The 22,814-nt window shown below is 59.9% G+C and overlaps 1 protein-coding gene across 1 annotated transcript in view; it reads right to left on the bottom strand.

Moving 5' to 3' along the window:
* Positions 1 to 22,814, bottom strand: part of cicb (capicua transcriptional repressor b) — a 167,812-nt gene that overhangs the window by 64,574 nt on the left and 80,424 nt on the right. The window contains exons 5-18 of the mRNA XM_052045376.1: positions 21,900 to 22,026; positions 19,319 to 19,501; positions 18,559 to 18,727; positions 15,692 to 15,894; positions 14,841 to 15,051; positions 11,962 to 12,056; positions 10,066 to 10,930; positions 9,361 to 9,575; positions 6,802 to 6,968; positions 6,168 to 6,337; positions 4,957 to 5,238; positions 1,804 to 2,270; positions 937 to 1,148; positions 230 to 381 (exon numbers count right to left, since the gene is read on the bottom strand). Of these exons, the coding sequence (XP_051901336.1) occupies positions 230 to 381; positions 937 to 1,148; positions 1,804 to 2,270; positions 4,957 to 5,238; positions 6,168 to 6,337; positions 6,802 to 6,968; positions 9,361 to 9,575; positions 10,066 to 10,930; positions 11,962 to 12,056; positions 14,841 to 15,051; positions 15,692 to 15,894; positions 18,559 to 18,727; positions 19,319 to 19,501; positions 21,900 to 22,026 (3,518 nt within the window). The remainder of the gene's footprint in view (positions 1 to 229; positions 382 to 936; positions 1,149 to 1,803; positions 2,271 to 4,956; positions 5,239 to 6,167; positions 6,338 to 6,801; positions 6,969 to 9,360; positions 9,576 to 10,065; positions 10,931 to 11,961; positions 12,057 to 14,840; positions 15,052 to 15,691; positions 15,895 to 18,558; positions 18,728 to 19,318; positions 19,502 to 21,899; positions 22,027 to 22,814) is intronic.

The following is a 22,814-nucleotide window of genomic DNA, read 5'->3' as shown; positions in this document are numbered from 1 at the left end:
CGGTGGGGGAGGGGGAACGGAACTGTGGTGGGGGAAGGGTAACGGGGAACGGCGGTGGGGTAACGGGGAACGGCGGTGGGGTAACGGGGAACGGCGGTGGGGGAGGGGGGAGAAGGGAAGAGAGAAGGAAGCAGGGAGGAAGGTGCAGAGCAGGGACGGAGAGAGAGAATGAGCGGGGAGGGAGGGAGGGAGGGGGGGTCCCGGCGGGCGGGGTTGGGGACAGCGTTACCTGTAGAGTTCTTGCGCTTCTTGCGGTAACTGCTGAGGATGGTGCGGGGGGAGGTGGTGAGGGCCTGCAAGGTCGGCGAGGGCAACACCTCCTCCGGCCTGAACTCAGGCAGCTCCGCAAAACGCTCCTCGAAGTCCACCTCCGATAGGACCCTGTGGGGAGGGAGGGGAGAGTGAGCCGGGGATCACACAGGGCACTGACCCTTCACCCCACGACCCCAGTTCGGCACTGACCATTCACCCTGCGACCCCGGACCCGTCATTAACCTTTAAACACTGCAACCCCAGTCCCTGTGTTAACCCTTCACCCAGTGACCCGGGACCCTGCGTTAACCCTTCACTCTGTGACTCTGAATCCTGCATTAACCCTTCACCCCGTAACCTCCTTCCCTGCATTAACCCTTCACCCCGTAACCCCCTTCCCTGCATTAACCACTACGTGACCCCCTTCCCTGCGTTAACCCTTCACCCTGTGACCCCGGACCCTGCGTTAACCCTTCACCCCGTGACCCCAGACCCTGCATTAACACTACCCTGTGACCCGGTTCCCGTACTTACCCTTCACACCGTGTCCCCTGACCCTGCGTTAACCCTTCACTTCGTGACCCTGGACCCTGCATTAACCCTTCACTCCGTGACCCCGGACCCTGCGTTAACCCTTCACCCCGTGACCCCCGCACAGCGAGGAGTCCCGCCCCCACCACTCACTTGTCCACTGAGTCAAACGTCTTCTTCAGGGGCGGCGGCCGGACCTTCACTTTCTTGGGCGGCTCCTTCTTGTCGGTGGCGTCGGAGGCACAGGGGGTGGCTGAGGGTTTGCCGGGGTCACCGGGAGCAGCCGGCAGCTGGGAGGTGCCGGGTGCCTCCGTTCGGCTGTCCGCCAGCGAGGCCCGCCACTCGCTGCTTCCTGGGTACTTCACCTGCTGGGGACACACAGCAGGGTCAGGGGCTAGCCCGTCCGCGCAGAGATCTCATTCCCAGCTGGAGACATCGGCACAATCCTGTCCCAGACCCGGCGCTCCCTCCACAAGCTGCCTCCCGTCTCCCCCTCCCTCTCTCCCCCACCCTCCCCCTCTCTCTGCCCCCACCCTCTCCCCGTCTCCCCCCACGTCTCCCACTCTCCCCCACCCGTCTCCCCTTCTCTCCCCCCACCCGTCTCCCCTTCTCTCCCCCCCACCCGTCTCCCCCTCTCTCCGCCCCCACCCATCTCCCCCTCTGCCCACAACCATCTCCCCCCTCTGCCCACAACCATCTCCCCCTCTCTCTGCCCCCACCGTCTCCCCCTCTCCCCCGACCCCTCCCCCTCTCTGCCCCCACCCGTCTCCCCCTTCCCCCTAGTCTCCCCCCTCTCCCCCTCCATCTCCGCCTCTCTCCACTCACTGTCTCCCCCTATCCCCCCACCCCCTCCCCGTTAACTCCCCTTCCTCCCCTCGTCTTCCTCTCCCTCTGCCCGTTAATCCCCCTCTCTGCCCCCATTTCCCCCTTCCTCTCCCTGCTCCCCCTCCCATCTTTCTCCATCCCCATCTCCCCCTCCCCTTCCCTCCCATCTCCCCTGCTCGTCGTCCCCTTACTCACTGCGGGCTCCTTCTTGACCACGACGTCAGTGTTGGTGGACTTGCTGCTGTAAGCGGTGGGACTTCCTCCGCCCTTCGCCGGGACCCCCGCCCCCGGCTCCCCGGAGCTGCCGGCCTGCAGGCAGCCCTCTCTCGGGGCTCGGTCCTCCTTGGGGGTGCCCTGGTGCTGAGGGGGAGCCTCCCTCGTGGCCCCCGCCTCCTCGCAGGCCGGCCCCGGGGGCTGCCGGGCACCCCCCCTGTCCTCGGGGGGGTTGTGGTGGGGAGTTACCCCCTCTTCCGCCCCTGGCGTGTCCGGCCTCTCCTCCTCTTGCTCTGCTGCTGCCCCGCCCGGACCCTGCTGCCTCCCTCCTGCCCGCCCGGAGGCGGGGGGCTCGTGCGTGCCCGGGGGAAGGCTGGGCTTCGCCTTGACTGGCAGCGGCGGCTGCTGCTTCTGCGGGGGCTGCGGTCTCAGGCTGAAGGCCAGGTTCCCTGTGGGGTGGGGGGAGGTTGCGGAGAAGGAAACAGGGAGCAGAGACGCCGGTTAGAATCAGGATCCTCACAAGACAAAGGAGCAGGAGTAGGCCATTTGGTCCATCAAGTCTGCTCCATGAGCTAAGCTAAAACTATTCCCATCTAGCCGCAAATTCCGGCCTTATCCCCACATCCCTTGATACCTTAATTAGATATCTATCAATCTTCTCCTCAAACGCCCCCAGTGATCAGGCCTCCACAGCTGTACGTGGCAACGAATTCCATAAATCCACCGCCCCCTGGCTAAAGAAATTTCTCCTCATTTCTGTTCTGTTCTAAACAGCTTAGCCACATCTACTCTGTCCAGTCCTTTCAACATTCGAAATGTTTCTATGAGGTCCCCTCTCATTCTTCTGTACTCCAGTGAGTACAGTCCAAGAACCGACAATCGCTCATCGTATGTAAGCCCTTTCACTCAGGGAATCATCCTCGTAAATATCTTCCGAACCCTCTCCAACATCAGTACATGATGAGAAGCCCAAAACTGCACACAGTATTCCAAATGAGGCCTCACCAGTGCCCCATAGAGCCTCATCAACACCTCCCTACTTTCATACACTATACCTCTCATAATGAATGCCAACATAGCATTCGCTTTCTTCACAGGCACACGGCCCTTCTGCCCAACCGGTCTATGCTGACCCAGAGCAGGGCAGGCACGGTAGTGTAGCAGTTAGCGTGACGCCATTACAGCGGCAGCGACCCGGGTTCAATTCCCGCCGCTGTAAGGAGTTTGTACGTTCTCCCCGTGTGTCTGCGTGGGTTTCCTCCGGGTGCTCCGGTTTCCTCCCACATTCCAAAGACGTACGGGTTAGGAAGTTGCGGGTGTGCTGTGTTGGCGCCGGAAGCGTGGCGACGCTTGCGGGCTGCCCCCCCAGAGCGCTCTACGCAAAAAGATGCATTTTGCCGTGTTTCGATGTACCTGTGACTAATAAAGATCTTATGTAAAGCCAGTCCCCGGCTGTCTGCACTTTACCCACGTCCCTCTAAACATTTCCCTTCCATGTACCCATCCAAATGTCCTATAAATGCCTCTACCCCTTCCTCTGGCAGCTCGTTCCATGTATAGACCACCCTCTGTGAGAAAAACTTGCCCCTCAGGCCCCCCTTTAAATCTCTCCCCTCTCACCTTAAACCCACGCCCTCTAGTTTTAGACTCCCCCTGCCCTGGCGGGGGTGGGGTCGGCGAAAAGACTGTGACCGTCCGCCTTACCTACGCCCCTCGTGAGTTTATAAATCTCTGAGGGATTATACCGCCTTCACCCAGTACCCAAGTTAACGTCACGTTGCAGCTGTGTGAAACTGCAGTTGGGCTGCACTTGGAGGATTGTGCACAGTTCTGAATCACCCCGTCACCCTCCCTACCTGTGTCCCCGTCCCAGTGCCTTTCAAATGTTGCTGTCGTCCTTGCTTCACCCACTACCTCCGGCAGCTCGCTCCGTATATGGACCGGCCCTCTAGGTGCAAGATGTTGCCCCTTTAAATCTTTCCCCGCTCACCTTAAACCCGTGCCCTCTAGCTCTTGATTCCCAAACCCTGGGGGCGGGGGGGGAGACTGTGCACATTATTTTGCCTTTCAGTTCAAGCACCAGCCTCCTCTGTCAAATCACCATCTACCTTGTTGTGACCTTGCACCTTATTGCACTGCACTGTCTCTGTAGCCACTGCACTGCACTGTCTCTGTAGCCACTGCACTGCACTGTCTCTGTAGCCACTGCACTGCACTGTCTCTGTAGCCACTGCACTGCACTGTCTCTGTAGCCACTGCACTGCACTGTCTCTGTAGCCACTGCACTGCACTGTCTCTGTAGCCACTGCACTGCACTGTCTCTGTAGCCACTGCACTGCACTGTCTCTGTAGCCACTGCACTGCACTGTCTCTGTAGCCACTGCACTGTCTCTGTAGCTGTGACACTTTACTCTGTACGGTTATTGTTTTCACCTGTACTACCTCAATGCACTGTACTGACTCAATGCAACAGCACTATAATGAATCGATCTGTACAATCGGTATGCAAGACAAGTTTTTCACTGTATCTCAGTACAAGTAACAATAATAAACCAATCCCAAATGCCTTCTGGAAATCTCAATACGCTACATCTACAGAGTCCCCCCATCAAGGCTCCGTCACAGAGCCATATACAGCATGGAAACAGGGCCTTCGGCCCAACCGGTCCATGCCGACCAAGGTTCCTGTCTAAGCCAGTCCCATCTGCCTGCATTTGGCCCAGATCCCTCTAAACCTTTCCCCTCTGTGGACCCATCCAAGCACCTGTCAAATGTTGTTAATGTACCTGCCTCACCCACTTTCCCTGGCAGCCGGTTCCACATATGGACCACCCTCAATGTGCCCCTCAGGTTCCAATTGAACCTCCCTCCTGGACGGTCCACATGAACGTGGTGTGACGAAGGGCCTGTCTTGCTCACGGCAGCGTGAGGTGTGCTGCATCCAAGCTGTGTGGCACGGCTCACGTGGGGAGCAGAGAGCAGGGTACGGCGAGGAGGAACTCGAGCACGCCCACGTGTTCAGATGGCGCGAGGCATGGACGACAACGCGCCCACTCGCGGGACAGCACATCACCCACCCTGGACTCTCCCCCCCCACCGCCCAGGAAATGGGGAGTGTCCTGGACCTCCTCTTACCTTGCGCCGAAGGCGCCAGCCCGGTGTGGAGGGAGGTGGCCGCTGGTCCCTGCGAGGAGGCTGGTGCCAGGACCGCGTGCTGGCACCCTGGACCCAGCGGGGCGGACGAGGAGGAGGCCGCCCCCACCCCTGCCGCCTTGGGCAGGATGGCGGCTGGCAGCGAGGGGGCACCGGCGGCGGGGGCCGAGGAGGAGACGGCCGCAGCGACGGGCTTCACCGGGGCAGCGGCGACCGGAGGCTGCGCGGCGGGGATGGGTCCGGTGGTCAGAACTGGAGGCTGTCCTGGAAGTGGGGTGGGGGGAGAGAGAGAGAAAGAGAGAGGGGGGTTAATACAGACAGAGAAACACACACACAGGCTCACACAGAGGGGGAGAGAGGGGCGGGGGGAGGGGGAGAGATTAATCAAGAGAAACACACACTGGCTCACACAAAGAGAGAGAGAGGGAGAGAGAGACTCTCATACACATGGACACACAGAGGCTCACATGCAGACTCTCACATAGACAGACACACACAGACACAGAGACTCTCACACACACCCATCTCAACCCACCCCACACACAGGTCAGTACACCAACCCCAGCAACTCCATTTACACAGATCCCAGCCCAACACACAGTCCTTGGCCCGTCCCTCCATGACATGCGTCACTCTCCCAGGTAGCCTGCGCACCCAGAACCCTGCTCCGTACCACACAGACCTCAGCCTCCTCCGATAACGTAACCGCTCTGTTGTACACAAGACCTGGTCTATATCTGCTGTACATAGACCCGTTCCTATGGGGGAAGGATCTGTTCCCCTCTCACAGCGCAGTAAATCTGCTCTGGACAGATCCTTGCGGGTTCACTGCTCAGCACGGGCCTATAGTCCTCTCCCGGGTTATTACAGAGCACCTCCCAACCGTGCTCTGTGTGTAATCCACTATACAGTGTATGTCTACACGTATACACAGACCACAGCTGCTGTCTCTGCCCAGTACACAGAGCCCAGCACACAGGGTCGAGCTCTCTCTACTCCGTACAGTCCACAGCTCCCATACACTGTGCACGGACCCCGGCTCCCCACACTACACAGCTCTCTCTACTCTGTAATCCACACCTTGTCACCAGCATAAACACATGCCCCTGCGCCCTCCGACGTACACAGCACACAGTCCAGGCCCCTCCGCAACACTTGGCCCCCTCCCCTCCTCGCGCGCCCCACACACCCACCTGCGAGCAGTGGCTGCAGTAAGGTACATCCGTCGGGACCGATGGCAGTGAATCCCAGCGCGACGTGGGGCTGCCGGTAGGTGCTGGTGGGGGTGGTGTGGACGGAAGGGACGGAGGTCACCAGGGGGATGGCGGGCTGCACCCCCACACTGGACGGAATGTAGGCGATCCTGGAGAATAGAGAGTGTGAGTCAGGGCTCGGGGAGACAGACGAGGGTCAGGGCCCAGGGAGAGCGAGTGAGCGCCGAGGGTCGGGGCCCGGGGAGAGAGCCGAGAGACAGACGGCGACGCTGCAATCCGCATTGCAGACACGATGATGCTGGAGGAACTCAGCAAGCCAAGCAGCATCCGCGGAGAAACGCAGGTGGTCAACGTTTCGGGTCAGGGACCCCTCAGGGAAACCGCTGGGGTGGGGGGGAGGGGTCGCTGCACTCAGGGGCTCCCTCCTCATCCCCCTCCCCCAGTGAGATGCTCCCTCCTCGCCCCCCCCCTCCCCAGTGAGATGCTCCCTCCTCGCTCCCCTCCCCAGTGAGATGCTTCCTCCTCACCGCCCTGTCCCCCGGTGGGACACTGCCTCCTGACCTCTTCCCCCCCCCCACTGAGGCACTCCCTCCTCTCCCCTCCGGTGGGATACCTGGTTGAAGTCGGCAGCAGCATCTTCTGTGGGTGGCTGCCGGCGGCCATGACTGCTGTGGGTGCGGCAGTGTAGCTGGTGTGGGCCACCGAGCTGACCGGCTGTGGCACCGGGGTCTGTGACGTGATCTGTGGCTGTACCACAGGAATCGGAGCTATCTGTATAATCTGTGGTGCGAAACAGACTGTGATCAAAGGGTTCACAAGCTCTGCACTGTCCGCAAGTCCATTGCGGGTATTACCATCACCCTCCTTCACCTGCTCCATTCCATCTGCAACTCCATTCCAGTTATTACCTCCACCGTCACCTACTCCATTCCACTCATAACTCCAGTCGTTATTACCACCACCCTCACCTACTCCATTCCATCCTGAACTCCATTCCGCTTATTATCACAAGCCTCAACCACACCATTCCAACCACAAATCCATTCCATGACACACAAAGTGCTGGGGGAACTCGGCAGGCCAGGCAGCATCCACGGAGGGAAATAACCAGACGACGTTTCGGACCCAGACCCTTCATCGGGACTGGAGAGGAAGAGGGCAGAAGGCAGAATAAAGAGGGTGGGGGGAGGGGGAGGAGCGCACGCAGGCGGGTGTTGTTTGAGGTTGGAGGAACAACACCTCACGTTCCGCCTTGGGAGTCTCCAACCTGACGGCCTCAACATCGATTTCTCGAACTTCCGGTAACCCCTCCCCTTCTTTTTCTCACCCCCCCCCCCCCCCGTCTTCCCTTATTCCCACGCCTCTCTTCCCCCACCTTGATGACCTGCCCATCTCCTCTCCTCCCCCATCCTTCATTCCATGGTGCACTGCCCTCTCCGACTGGATTCCTCCTCCTTCAGCCCTTGGCCTCTTCTACCCATCACCTCTCAGCTTATTACATTTTCCTCTGCCCCCTCCCACCCACTACCTGCCCCCTCTCACCTGGACTCACCCCTCCCCTGCCTGCGTGTGCTCCTCCCCCTCCCCCCAACCATTTTATTCCGGTTTCCGCCCTCTTCCTCTCCAGTCTCGCTGAAGGGCCTCGGCCTGAAACGTCTGCTGTTTATTTCCCTCCACGGATGCTGCCTGACCTGCTGAGTTCCTCCAGCACTTTGTCTATTGCTCCAGATTCCAGCATCCGCAGAATTTCCTGTATCGACAAATCCATTCCAGTTATTGTCACAACCCTTAACAACTCCATTCCATTTATTACCACCACCCTCACCCACTCCATTCCCTCCTGAAATCTATTGTAGTTATTACAACCCTCAACTACTCCACTGCATGCTTCACTCCAGTCCAGTTATTATCACCACCCTCCCCTGCTCCATTCCATCCTGAACTTAATTCCAGTTATTACCACCACCCTCCACCCTCCCCTGCTCCATTCCCAGCACAACTCCAGTCCAGTTATCACCACCACCATCCCCTGCTCCATTCCTTGCACAACTCAAGTCCAGTTATCACCACCACCCTCCCCTGCTCCATTCCGTGCACAACTCCAGTCCAGTTATCACCACCACCCTCCCCTGCTCCATTCCGTGCACAACTCAAGTCCAGTTATCACCACCACCCTCCCCTGCTCCATTCCTTGCACAACTCCAGTCCAGTTATCACCACCACCCTCCCCTGCTCCATTCCGTGCACAACTCCAGTCCAGTTATCACCACCACCCTCCCCTGCTCCATTCCGTGCACAACTCAAGTCCAGTTATCACCACCACCCTCCCCTGCTCCATTCCGTGCACAACTCCAGTCCAGTTATCACCACCAGCCAAGTTCATTCCCTAGCCCCTAACACCACAGAACCAGCCAGGCTGTTACACACAAAATATTTGTAATTATGTGGGACCAAGCTGCCTAAGAACACAAGTTTTCTGCTGACTGCATGCTTCAGGCAAAGCGAGACTTTCAGCGGGAGGTCTCTGGGTGCTGGCTGGAAGGGGGCAGTGCAGCGGGTAGGGCTGCTGCCTCCCAGCTCCAGAGACACGGGTTCGATCCTGACCTCCGGCGCTGTCTGCGTGGAGTTTGCACGTTCTCCCCATCTCTCATGTCCCAACGACGTGCAGGGTCGGCGGGTCGGCCGCTGTGAATCGCTCCCCCACACCCCCAGTGTGTGTGGGGCGGGGGTGGAGGGGGAGGTTGATGGGAAAGTGAGGGAATGGGTCACGGGGGATCAGCGGGGCAGTGGGAATGTTCCAAGAGCTGGCATAGACTTGATGGGCAGAACGGCCTGCTCTGTGAAGAAAGGCAAGATGACCAGCACCCACTGGGACGGGGGATACACGTCCTGGAGCAGTGCATTTCGGCGATTCACATCCACACGGAGGGGGGGAAGTGGAGGGGATGGGCTGGATCCAGGGAGGCGAGGAGAGGGCGATCTGGGAGGGGGGTGGAATCCGGGCAGGGTGGGTATGCAGGGGATCGGGAGGGGGGAGGGTGGAGACATTCTGGGAGGGGGGAGGGGGGAGGGGAGAGGGGAGAACATTCGGGGGAGAGGGGAGAACATTCGGTGGGGGAGGGGGAGAGAGAACGTCCGAGGGGGTGGGAAACGTCCTGGGAGGGGGCCTCACCTTGCTGCCCTGCTGCCCACCGTTCTGCAGCGTGATGGGCGGCGTCGCCACGTGCACGGACCCCGCCACCGTCCCCCGCACCGTCACTTGCGGGGAGGGCACGGCCACCAGCACTTTGCCCTGGACGGGCCCGGGGGGAGGGAGGAGGCCGGAGGGCTGCACCACCTGGCCAGCACTGATGGGCGAGAGCACAGGCACCGGGGACATCGACTGAGCTGTGGAGAGAGCAGCAGGGGGGTGAGGGGTGCGAGGGAGGGGTCTCTGGTCCAGTCCAGCCCAGCCCAAACCCCCACCCACCCCCGGGAGGGGGCGGTGATCTCGCCCAAACCCCCACCCCTCACCCTGCCAATACACCTACACCCCAGCCTCTCCCTCCCCAGCAGTCTCTCCCCCTTTCCTCTCTCCCATCACTTCCCGTCTCCCCCCCCCCCATTGCCCTAGTCTCTTTCTCCCCCCACTTCCCCACTCTCCCTCCCACCTCCTCCCTTCCCCCAGTCACTACCCCCTCTTCCCTTCCCCTCCCGTTCGCCCAGTCACTCCTCCCTCCTCCCAGTTACTCCCCCCTCCCGTTCCCAGTCATTCCCCACTCCTCCCTTCCCCTACCTCTCTTCCTCGTCACTCCCCCCCGCTCACTTCCCCTCCCTCCCCCCAGTCTCTCCTCCCTTCCTCCCCCCAGTCTCTCCTCCCTCCCCCGCCCCCGCTCACCTTTCGGGGTGCCTCCTCCGCCGCTCCCGACGGGCGTGGGCTGTATGATGGAGACGCCCTGTGGGGGGGGTGCCGAGGCCAGCAGCTTCCCGTTGCCGGGGGGCAGGGCGAAGTGGAGGTTGGCCCCACCGGCAGGGAGGGGGGAGCGGCCCCCCTGCCCTGCCCCCGCCCCCAGCTGCTGGGGCAAGATGTACTGTAGCTGGGCCACAGCTCCCCCCTTCAGCGGGTGGGGCTGGAGGATGCCCAGGGGCAGGGTCCCGTTCTGGCCCCCAGCCGGACCCTGGGTCACCAGCTGCAGGGAGGGGGCAGGGGCTGGGAGCGGAGGGCACCCCCGCTGGGCCTGGGCTCCCACCACCAGGTTGGCCGTCAGCAGGGGCCTGGAGGGGGCCAGGGGCCTCTTCTCCGGGGCATAGGGCGGACCTGCACCCAGGGGGGAGCAGGCGGTGGGCTCCGGGGGGAGGGGACGGTGTCCCGAGGGGTGGGGGGCGCTGCTGACTGACCTCAGCACGTTGGTGACTGACACGGTGCTGCCCCCTGCTCCCCCGGCCTTGGGGCAGCGGATCCTCTCGGACCCCGGGGGCGCGATGACCGACTGTCCATGGGGGAAGGGGCGCCCGCCCTCCCCCTCCTTCCTGGGGGTCCGGCCATCTGCCCGCCGGGTGGGGGCCCAGGCTGGGCTCTGGGCACCCCCGCCACGCTCCGGGGGCGAGGGGGCCCGGTGGGAGGGGGAGGTCGACAGCTGGAAGAGGCTGTGCCCCCGGGGGTCCCTGCCCTGGGAGAAGGAGGAGGGGGGAGCCGGTGATGCCTCGGGGTGCTCGCCGCGAATCGTCGCCTGGGTCGCCGGCTGCGGAGACGCCCGGAATGCCTGTGGGGGGGGGGGAGGAATCCGGGAGAGAGGAGAGGTCAGTGCATTCCCCACCGACTCACTGCCGCCACCCTGCCCCCCCCACCACACCCCAACCCTGAGGAGATCCCGACCACTGGGGCGTCATGGAGGGGGAGTCGACAGCAGGAGGGGCGGCGAGGAGGGAGCGCCGCGCTGCGGGAGCGGCAGCGAGGAGGGAGCGCCGCGCACCCAGTCAGGACTGTGATATGTATGGGGGAGGAGGGAATGATGTCGGAGAAGGGAGGGAGGGGGCTAGGAGGGGGAGTGGGAGGGTGGGGAAGGGCTGTCAAAAGGTAAGACCCATCAGGGTAGTGGGGATGGTGGGGGGAAGGAGGGGAGAGAGTCGAGGGGGAGGGGAGAGAGTCGAGGGGGCTCAGTCGGAGAATGGGGGAAGGAATTGGAGAAGGGAGCTGTCAGTGGGTGGGGGGGGGGAGGAACGAGAGGAGGGAGCAGGGTCTGTGGGCTGGGTGGAGTCAGTGACGAAGTGGGGGGGGCAGTCAGTGGATAGGCGAGGAGGAGGAGGAGGAGGAGGAGGAGGCGGGGAGGCGTCCCAGTGGGAGGGGAGGGGAGAGGGAAGGGGTCCCAGTCAGGGAGGGGAGGGGAATGGGAGGGGAGGGGTCTCAGTCAGTGAGGGGGAGAGGGGTCCCAGTCAGGGAGGGGAGAGAGGGGGAGGGTAGGGGGGAGTGGTCTCAGTCAGAGGGGGAGCGGAGGGATCCCAGTTGGAGGGTGGGGGGAGGGGTCCCAGTCAGAGGGCGGGGGGAGGGGAGGGACGGGTCCCAGTCAGAGAGGGAAGGGGAGGGGTCTCAGTTTGGGGGGGGGGGTGGGGGGGGTTGGAGGGGGAGGGGAGGGCTCCCAGTCGGAGGACGGGGCGAGGGACAGGGGTCAGTCGGTGGGCAGGAGCCGAGTTGGGAGGCAGGAGCAGGAATTGGGGGACGGGGAGGGGTGGGGCAGGAGGGGCTGTCGGAGGATGGGAACCCCGCCACCCCCCCACCTCCCCCACACACACCCACCTTGACCTCGCTGTCGTCGGCGGACATCCCCTCGCTGTCACTGTCCGTCACCCTCTCCTTGCACTTGAGGTCGATGTCCCCAGGAAACGCCTCCTCTGTCGGGGTGGGGGGGAGGGGGGAACACAAACCTGCTCACTCCCCACCCACGCACACTCGGCACCCCCACTAGAACCAGGAACCCTCCCCACCCTCCAGAAACACAACACCCCTCCAGTGTCCCAGGTGGGACCTTGTCAGCGGCTTTACCGAAGTCTATGTAGCTCACATCTACTACCCCGCCCTCATTGATACACATCGTTACCTCTTGAAATGATCCAGGCGGGATCTGCCCTGAGAGCCGCGTTGGCCGTCTCCAGTGAGCGATCATTGGTCCTCTCCATGAACTTCCCCACCGCTGACCCCAACCCCCAAACCGTAAGACCGCACTCACCTGCCAAACTCCTTCCCTCTTGCCCTTGAATGGCGAGACTGCCCCCAATCTCCCCAGGAGCTGGGAACACCCACTGACCAGCTCCCCCCACACATTCCGACATTGCTTAGCATCCACCCCGCCCCCCCATCCCACTGCCCCGCCCGATACCTCCCAGCCTCGTCTTCACGCATCATCTGGGAGGACCAGACTCCACGGATGCCCCCACAGTTGAATCAGGGGTTGCCCTTCCCAAGCCTTCCAGCAGGAAGAACCTGGTTATCTCCCGCCCAACGTCAGCGGTGGGGAAGTTCATGGAGAGGACCGACAATCACTCACTGGAGACGGCCAACACGGCTCTCAGGGCAGATCCCGTCTGGCCCATTTGAAGGGGTAACGATGTGTATTAATGAGGACGGGACAGTAGATGCGAGTTACATAGACTTCAGTAAAGCCGCTGACAACGTCCCACTTGGGACACTTGTCCAAAAGGTTCGGGGCCTTAAGATGGCAAACTGGATCCATAATTGGTTTGGCATGGCGCACTGGACTTCGTCAGTCAGGGCACTGAGTGTAAAAGTCGGGAGGTCACGGTGCTGGTGTACAGAGCGCTGGTGAGGCCGCACTTGGAGTATTGTGTTCAGTTCTGGTCGCCCTGCTATTGGAAAGATGTTACGAAACTGGAAAGAGTGCAGAGGGAGATTTACGAGGACGTTGCTGGGACTCGAGGGACTGAGTTACAGAGAGAGGTTGGGCTGACTGGGACTTTAATTCCTTAGAGCGTAGGAGACTGAGGGGCGATCTCATCGAGGTGTATAACATCACTGGGGCATCGATAGGGTGAATGCGCACAGTCCTTTACCCCCCACCCAGGGTTGGGGAATCGAGAACTAGACGGCAGAGGTCGAAGGTGAGAGGGGGGAGAGATGTAAAAGGGGTAACTTCACCTGGAGGGCAGTCTGTGTGTGGAACGAGCTGCCAGAGGAAGTGGTTGAGGCAGGTACAGTAACAACATTTAAAAGGCACTTGGGCAGGGTCACGGATGGGAAAGGTGTTGAAGGCCGAATAGCACTGGCTCAGATGGGGCACCTGGGTCAGCACGGACGAGTTGGGCCGAAGGGCCTGTTTCCGTGCTGGGTCACTCTGGGATGTGGGACCAGGCGTGGCGGGGAGCAGGGAAGGTCTATGCCAAGGGCCTTAGTTATGAGGGGCATCGATAGGGTGAATGTGCACAGTCTTTCTCCCAGGGTTGGGGAATCAAGAACTAGAGGGCACAGGTTTAAGGTGGGAGGGGAAAGATTTATTAAGAACTTGAAGGGCAACTTTTTGTGTTACACACAAAGGGTGGTATGTATGTGGAATGAGCTGCCAGAGGAAGTGGTTGGAGACACACGAGTGACTTGCAGAGGCTGGAATCTAGAACAACAAACAATCTGCTGGAGGAACTCAGCAGGTCGGGCAGCATCTGGGGGGTGGGGGTGGGGTGAGGAACTGCTGCCGTTTCAGATCCAAACTTGGCATCAGGTCCTGACAATTGGTTGCCAAAACTTTGCAATTAGACAGGGCGGTAAAGAAGGCGTACAGCACGCTCGCCTTCATCGGTCAGATCATTGAGTTCAAGAGTCTTGAAGTCACGCTGCAGCTGTAGAAAACTCTGGTCGGGCCGCACTTGGAGTATTGTGTGCCGTTCTGGTTGCCCCCGTTACAGGAAGGGTGTGGGGGGCTTTGGAGAGGGTGCAGGAGAGGTTCACCAGGATGCTGCCTGGATTAGAGAGCATGAGCTATAAGGAGAGGTCAGACAAACTTGGGTTGTTTCCTCTGGAGCGGCAGAGGCTGAGGGGAGACCTGATAGAGGTTTATAAAATTATGAGCACTATAGATAGACATTCAGAATCTTTTATTCTCCCAGGATAGAAACGTCGTTCTAGAAGGCATAGTTTTAAGGTGAGAGGAGGAAAGTTCAAAGAAGATGTGCGGAGCAAGTTTTTTTTTACACAGGGAGTGGTGGGTGCCTGGAATGTGCTGCCAGGGGTGGGGGTGGAGGCAGATACAATAGAGGGGTTCAAGAGGCTCTTTGACAGACATGTGGATTTACAGGGAATGGAGGGGCGCTGGGGACAGAGGGGACCGTGCGGTGAACAGAGGGGCGTGGGCACTGCGGCGGGGAACGGAGGGGCACGGGAATTGTGCAGGCAGAATGGATTCGTTTAGTCCAGCACAGACGTGGGCTGAAGGGCCTGTTCCTGTGCTGGTCTGTTCGATGCAAGCGCCAACAATTCCTTTGTCCCCAACAGGTGCTGCTCGACCCGCAGAGTTCCTCCAGCAGATCACCCATTGCTCTTGCTCTCTCATTAGGACAAGTGACCCCTGTGCAATGTGCTGGAGAGCAGGAAGACCGACCCCTTAGCACTCCCCCCCACCACTGAGAACGGAGCTGCCGAGAGCCCACCTCCCCCCACACCCGACTCACCCATCACATCGTCGTCCCCCTCCTCCTCGCAGATGACCATCCTCTCCTCGTCGCTGGTCATGTCCTCGCTGGCCGCTCGCTGGGAGCGGAAGGGCCGCGGGGGGCAGCTGGAGGAGGCGGCCTCACCGGCTGGGTGGGGGCTGAAGCCACCAGGTCCAGGAGTCGAGTGCTGGCTTCGGGTCCCCGTGTAGGGCAGCGGGCTGACGCACATCTGTGGGTGGGTGCAGAGGGTGAGACAGGAACTCCCCCCTCAACCGTGTAGCCCCAGCTGATTGTAATGATCCCCACCCCCCCCCACCACAACAAACCATGTGTCCAGTCCGGATCACCCAGCTCCAGGGCATGAGTCAGCAGTTAGTCCATGCACCACACATCCACCACATTATCCTTCCTCTATTTACACGCCAAGAATGCGAAGGGACGCTTCCCACATGCTTCACTTTAGTTAGTCCATGCACTCCACATCGGCCACATTACCTTTCCCCCATCTACAAGGCAGGAGTGTGACGGGACACTCCCCACTTCCCTGGGTGAGTGCGGCTCCCACAACTCTCGAGAAGCTCGACACCCTCTAGGACAAAGCGGCTCGCTCGATCGGCGTCCCACCCACCCCCCGAACACCCCCTCCCTCCACCGGCCCAGTGACTGCAGTGGGCACCGTCTACAGAACGCACCGCGGTCACTCGCCCGGGCTACTCCGACAGCACCTCCTGAACCCCCCACCTCCCCCCAGAGGGACAATAATAAACCAATTAATCCGTCAATCACCTGGTAACCGATTCACGTTACGGGAACGCGCGGGTTGGAGCAGAGGTACCTGAACGCCGGCCACAAGCCCCTTCCCCACGTACCTGTGCCAACTCCACCAACGCCTCGCTGTTCCTCTCGCACTTCTCCGAGCTGTGGGCGCCGCTGTGGGAGAAGGCTCGGGGCCGGGTCAGCTGGGTGCTCCCCACCCCAGGGTGCTGGCTGCCCTCGGGGCTCATCAGCAGGGAGATGGGCTTTGAGTCTGCGCCTGCTGGGTCGTGGCAGTCTGACGTCAGCTCGGACGACACTGGGGTGTGAGACAGAGAGAGGTGAGGGGGTGGGAGGGTTTATGTGGGGATGGAGAGAGAGGAGGGAGGGGGGAGAGAGAGAGGAGGGAGGGGGGGAGAGAGAGAGGGGGGGAGGGGGGGCAGAGAGAGAGTGGCGGGGGGGCGGTACAGAGAGAGAGGAGGGGGGGGGGGAGAGAGAGAGAGGAGGGGGGGGGGGAGAGAGAGAGGAGGGGGGGGGGAGAGAGAAAGAGAGGGGGGAGAGAGAGAGAGGAGGGAGGGGGGGAGAGAGAGAGAGGAGGGAGGGGGAGAGAGAGAGAGGAGGGGAGAGAGAGGAGGGGGGGGAGAGAGAGAGGAGGGAGGGGGGAGAGAGAGAGAGGAGGGAGGGGGGGAGAGAGAGAGAGGAGGGAGGGGGAGAGAGAGAGAAAGGGAGGGGGAGAGAGAGAGAAAGGGAGGGGGAGAGAGAGAGAAAGGGAGGGGGAGAGAGAGAGAAAGGGAGGGGGAGAGAGAGAGAAAGGGAGGGGGAGAGAGAGAAAAAGGGAGGGGGAGAGAGAGAAAAAGAGAGGGGGAGAGAGAGAAAAAGAGAGGGGGAGGGAGAGAGAAAGGGGGGAGATAGAGAGAGAAAGGGAGGGGGAGATAGAGAGAGAAAGGGAGGGGGAGATAGAGAGAGAAATGGAAGGGGAGAGAGAGAGAAAGGGAGGGGAGAGAGAGAGAAAGGGGGAGAGAGAGAGAAAGGGAGGGGAGAGAGAGAGAAAGGGGGAGAGAGAGAGAAAGGGAGGGGAGATAGAGAGAGAAAGGGAGGGGGAGATAGAGAGAGAAAGGGAGGGGGAGATAGAGAGAGAAAGGGAAGGGGAGAGAGAGAAAGGGAGGGGGAGAGAGAGAGAAGGGAGGGGGGGAGAGAGAGAAAGGGAGGGGGAGAGAGAGAGAAAGGGAGGGGGAGAGAGAGAGAAAGAGAGGGGGAGAGAGAGAGAAAGGGAGGGGGAGATAGAGAGAAAGGGAGGGGGAGATAGAGAGAGAAAGGGAGGGGGAGATAGAGAGAGAAAGGGAAGGGGAGAGAGAGAAAGGGAGGGGGAGAGAGAGAGAAAGGGAAGGGGAGAGAGAGAGAAAGGGAAGGGGAGAGAGAAAGAAAGAGAGGGGGAGAGAGAGAGAAAGGGAGGGGGAGATAGAGAGAGAAAGGGAGGGGGAGATAGAGAGAGAAAGGGAGGGGGAGATAGAGAGAGAAAGGGAGGGGGAGAGAGAGAGAAAGGGAGGGGGAGAGAGAGAGAAAGGGAGGGGGAGAGAGAGAGAAAGGGAGGGGGAGAGAGAGAGAAAGGGAGGGGGAGAGAGAGAGAAAGGGAGGGGGAGATAGAGAGAGAAGGGAGGGGGAGATAGAGAGAGAAGGGAGGGGGAGAAGACTGGGGTCCTGGGCCTGATCAGCAGCAGAGGTTCCTGGTCCTGTATTTACTGTTCCCACTGCCCCTCCTGTCCCTGCAGAAAGACTTACAGCCCTTCCGCCCGACTGCACACCAGGTCGACTGGTCCAGTGATGGGGCGCGGTGGTGCACTAGGTAGGGACGTGCCTCCCAGGTCCAGACCGGGGTTCGATGCTGACTTCAGGCACTGTGTGCGTGCGTCTCTCCCTCTCTCTCTCTTGGCGCGCCTCCCCCTCTGTGCGTGTGCACCTGTGTCTGCACACGTGTCACTGTGTGTGGGGGCATGCGCACGTCTCTGTGCCTCTGCGAGTGTGCGCATCTCCGTCTGTGTGCGTGCGCCTGTGTGTGTTTGCGCCTGTGTGTGCGCACCTGTGTCTGTATGTGCCTTTGTACCTGTGTGTGCGCGTGCCTGTGTGCACACACGTGTGTGCGTTTTTGCACCTCTGTGTGCGTGCCTGTGTCTTGTGCGTGTATCTGTGTCTCTGTATGTGTGTGTGTGCGCGTGTCTCTCTCTGTGTCATTTCACTGTCTACGTATCTCCCTTTCCCTGTCTGCATGGAGTTTGCGTGTTCTCCCTCGACTGTGAGGGTTTCCCCTATGCACTCCAGTTTCCTCCTGCCAGGGGGACAATTCACCCTGCTGTGCGGGTGGAATCTGGGGGGGGGGGGAGGAGGTGCCTGCCACCTCTGAAATACCCCCACATTCCGACTGAACAACCCCTCCCAATTGTACCCCACACCCACACACTAAAGAGGGGGCGGGGGGGTGGTGGTGGTGTGATTCACCCATTGACCACACGTCTCTTTTTGTTTTGGGATGTGGGAGGGAACAGGAAACCCCGGGGGAAACCCACAGGGGTCACAGGTAGGGTGTGCAGACTCCACACACACACACACACACACACACAGAGCACCGGAGGTCGGGATCGAACCATGGTTCTCTGGAGCCACCCTGGTGCATCACCGACTGTCCACTCGTGGGGCGAAGGCTGCCAGTAGCCAGCCCTGCCATCACTGAGGTCACCTGGTGGGTCCAGGCACACGCACGGAACCAACCCCCTACCTGGTGATGAGCCCCTGCCCCAATGGGTCAGTATTGGGGCAGAGGGTCAGCACAGGGGTGACAGAGAGAAGGGCCTGTTCTGGCTGTACGCCGACAGTGGGGGGGGGGGGGGGGGGGGTTGGGAATTCACCCTCGGCACCACCAGTCGCCGGTCAATGTCCGAGGACAGCCCCCGCCCACCCCCAGCGCTCACAAAGACCTCGCAGGGGTTACCTGGCGTGGCAGAGAGCGCACCGGTTTCCGACATGCTGCGTTCCCGAGGCTCCTTGCACCTCAGGGTCCCGGGACCCCCGAGGGCAGTCTTCACATCGGAGCTCGACTTCTTGCGGTCTTTGTTGCACCACTTCCAGTCGGGGTGGGCTTTGAAGTGAGCCTCCTTAACCTGCCAACACGGGAGGGTGAGGGAGAGATCAGTCAACAGACCCCTCCCCGAGACAGGGTCTGCCCACCCCTCCCCTCCACACCGTCCCGTCACACACTCCCAGGGTCAGACACAGGGTGAGGCTCCCTCTGCACCGTCCCGTCACACACTCCCGGGGTCAGACACAGGGTGAGGCTCCCTCTGCACCATCCCGTCACACACTCCCGGGGTCAGACACAGGGTGAGGCTCCCTCCGCACCGTCCCGTCACACACTCCCGGGGTCAGACACAGGGTGAAGCTCCCTCCGCACCCTCCCAACACACACTCCCGGGGTCAGACACAGGGTGAAGCTCCCTCCGCACCGTCCCAGCACACACTCCCGGGGTCAGACACAGGGTGAAGCTCCCTCCGCACCGTCCCAGCACACACTCCCGGGGTCAGACACAGAGTGAAGCTCCCTCCGCACCGTCCCAGCACACACTCCCGGGGTCAGACACAGGGTGAAGCTCCCTCCGCACCGTCCCAGCACACACTCCCGGGGTCAGACACAGCGGGAAGCTGTCACAACATCACTGCTTCAACCAATGGCCCAGAGTGCGCCCCACACACACCTGGAAGGCCAGGTCATGGTATTTCTGTTTCTCCTTCGGTCCCAGGGCATACCACCACTCGCCCAGGATCTTGCTGACGGTCCGGTTGTCCTGGTTGGGGTGCCGCTGGTGAACCAGTGCACGGTGACGCTTGCTGAAGATCATGAAGGCGTTCATCGGTCGCCGGATGTGGTCCTTCTCCCGCTGCACGGAGAGGAGTGAAGTCTCAGAGCGGGTGAGGATCTGGGTAACCTCCCCACCCCGACCCACCGACCCCAGACGGCCAAGCTCTACCATTAGATTGGTTGGTGGTGGTGGTGGTGGGGGGGCTCAGCACTGGACACCCCCACCCTCTGCACCTCTCCAAGTGTCCTTACAGTCACACAGCACAGAAACAGGCCCTTCGGCCCAACTGGTCTGTGCTGACCCAGATTCCCATCCAAGCCAGTCCCATTTGCCCGCGTTTGGCCTCTATCCCTCTGAACCTTTCCCATCCATGGACCCGTCCAAGTGTCTTTTAAATGTTGTTAATGTACCTGCCTCAACCACTTCCTCTGGCAGCTCGTTCCACATATGGAGCACCCTCTCTGGGTGAAAAACTTGCCCCTCAGGTCCCCTTTAAACCGATTAAATCTCCCCCCTCTCACATTCAACCTGTGCCCTCCCGTTTTTGATTCCCCAACCCTGGGGGAAAAGACTGTGCGCATTCACCCTATCGATGCCCCTCATGATTTTATACACTTCTATAAGGTCACCCCTCAGTCTCCTACGCTCCAATGAAAGAAATCCCAACCCGCCCAACCTCTATCCATAACTCAGTCCCGGCGACATCCTCGTAAATCTCCTCCGCACTTTTTCCAGCTTAATGGCATCTTTTCTATAACAGGGCAACCAAAACTGAACACAATATGTCACGTGCGGCCTCACTAACGTCCTGTACAGCTGCAACATGACGTCTCGACTTCTGTTCTCAGTGCCTGGACAGAAGGCGGCCAGCGCGCCAAACGCCTTCTTCACCGCCCTGTCTACCTGTGACTCCGCTTTCAGGGAACTATGAGGTCGCTCTGTCCGACAACACTCCCCAGGGCCCCACCCACCTTCATCTAACACAATGGAGAACGCGAGGGACATAGTGGGAATGGGGGACACAGCTTAGAACTGAGAACAGGACACCAGAGGTCGTACAGGACGTTAGTGAGGCTGCACCTGGACCACTGCGCACAGCTTTGGTTGGCCTATTGTAGGAAGGATGTCACTCAGATGGAAACAGTGCAGAGAATATTTGCAAGGAAATAGCCAGGACTCGAGGGGCTCAGTTATAAGGAGGGATTGGGTAGGCTAGGACTTTATTCCTTAGAGCTTAGGAGACCTATTCCTGCCCCGTTGTGGGAATGATGAGACAGTCCTTGTTCTACATATAGGCTCGTTCTACATATAGGCTCATTCCACAACCTATTTTCCCAGTACCCTCCTGGTCACCCTGCTGCAGGAAAGAAGTCATGAAGCTGGAACAAGTAGGTTTTTGCTGCCGGGAGTCGAGGGAGTTATGGAGAGAGGTTGGGCAGGTTGGGAATCTTTTTTCATGGAACATTACAGCACAATACAGGCCCTTTGGCCCACAATGTTGTGCCGAAATTTAAACCTCGCCTAAGACTATCTATCCCCTTCCTCCCACATATCCCCCTATTTTAAATTCCTCCATATGCTTAGCTAACAATCTCTTGAATTTGACCAATGTACCTGCCTCCACCACCGCCCCAGGCAGCGCATTCCATGCCCCAACCACTCTCTAGGTAAAAAAACCTCCCTCTGATATCTCCCTTGAACTTCCCACCCATTACTTTAAAGCCATGCCCTCTTGTATTGAGCATTGGTACCCTGGGAAAGAAGCTTTCCACTCTATCTATTCCTCTTAATATTCTGTACATCTCTATCATGTCTCCTCTCATCCTCCTCCTCTCCAAAGAGTAAAGACCTAGTTCCCTTAGTCTCTCCTCACAATGCATACTCCCTAAACCAGGCAGCATCCTGGTAAATCTCCTCTGCACCCTTTCCAACGCTTCCACATCCTTCCTATAATGAGGCGACCAGAACTGGACACAGTACTCCAAGTGTGGTCTAACCAGAGTTTTGTAGAGCTGCATCATTACCTCGCGGCTCTTAAACTTGATCCCTCGACTAATGAAAGCTAACACCCCATAAGCTTTCTTAACTACCCTCTCCACCTGTGAGGCAACTTTCAGGGCTCTGTGGATATGGACCCCCAGATCTGTCTGTTCCCCCACACTACCCAGAATCCTGCCATTAACTCTGTACTCCGCCTCGGAGTTTGTCTTATTTTTCTTTGGGACATGGGAGGTTGAGGGGTGACTATATGGAGGTGAATAAAATCAGGAGGGGTGTAGGGAGGGTGAATGCGCGTAGTCTTTGTCCCGGTCAACTCACTGGTACAGACATCGGTGGCCAGTGACGTAGCAGAGCCATGAGCAGCGGGAGAAACCCCGGCAGCCACGTCCCACAGCGCCGACAGACTGTTCCCTTCCGTGCGCCCCACCCTGGCCGCCACATGCTCCACCCCACCCCCTCTGTGCGCCCCACCCACCTTGTGCGGGCTGCGACCCTCTTTCTCGGAGGACGAGTCCCGCTCCTTGGGCAGCGCGCTGAGCGACTTGGTCCGGCGCTTCTCGGGTGGGAGGCAGACGGTGTCCACACCGGTGCTGGGCAGAAACCTGTGGGGCAGAGGCGGAGAGTGAGCAGGGGGGATGGGGAGTGGGAGAGTGGGAGGGGAAGTGGTAGGACACCCGGATCTTGTGGTTGGGGGTAGCGCGGCCTGGAGTCGGAATTGGTGTCAGATGGTACGGGGTTGTTTCCAACAGGAAGGGCTGCCCCCACAGTCCCTGCCCTCCCCCCTCGGCCCCACAGCCCCGTCCCTCATGGCAGTTTTACAAAACTCTGGTCAGGGCTCACTTGGAGTATTGTCTGCAGTTCTGGTCGCCCCGTTACAGGAAGGGTGTGGGGGCTTTGGAGAGGGTGCAGAAGAGGTTCACCAGGACGCTGCCTGGATTAGAGAGCATGAGCTATAAGGAGAGGTTGGACAAACTTGGGTTGTTTTCTCTGGAGCTGCAGAAGCTGAGGGGAGACCTGACAGAAGTTTATAGGATTATGAGAGGCACAGATAGAGTAGACAGCCGTTATCATTTTCCCCCAGGGTTGAAATATCTAATACTAGAGAATGTGCATTTAAGGTGGTGGGGGGGGGGGGGGGGGGGGGTGATGTTCAGAGATGTGCAGGGCAAGTTTTTTTTTTACACAGAGTGGTGGGTGCCTGGAATGTGGTGCCAGGGGTGGGGGTGGAGGCAGATACGATGGAGGGGTTTAAGAGGCTGTTAGACAGGCCCATGGATGTGCAGGGGATGGAGGGATGTGGACATTGTGTAGGCAGAAGGGATTAGTTTAGTTAGGTGTTTAATTACTAGTTTAATTAGTTTGGCACAACATGGTGGGCCGAAGGGCCTGT

The sequence above is a fragment of the Pristis pectinata genome, chromosome 39, assembly GCF_009764475.1.
Source record: "Pristis pectinata isolate sPriPec2 chromosome 39, sPriPec2.1.pri, whole genome shotgun sequence".
NCBI lineage: Eukaryota > Metazoa > Chordata > Chondrichthyes > Rhinopristiformes > Pristidae > Pristis > Pristis pectinata.
Note: the sequence above shows the minus strand (reverse complement) of the source record. Positions and strands in the feature narration are given on the sequence as shown.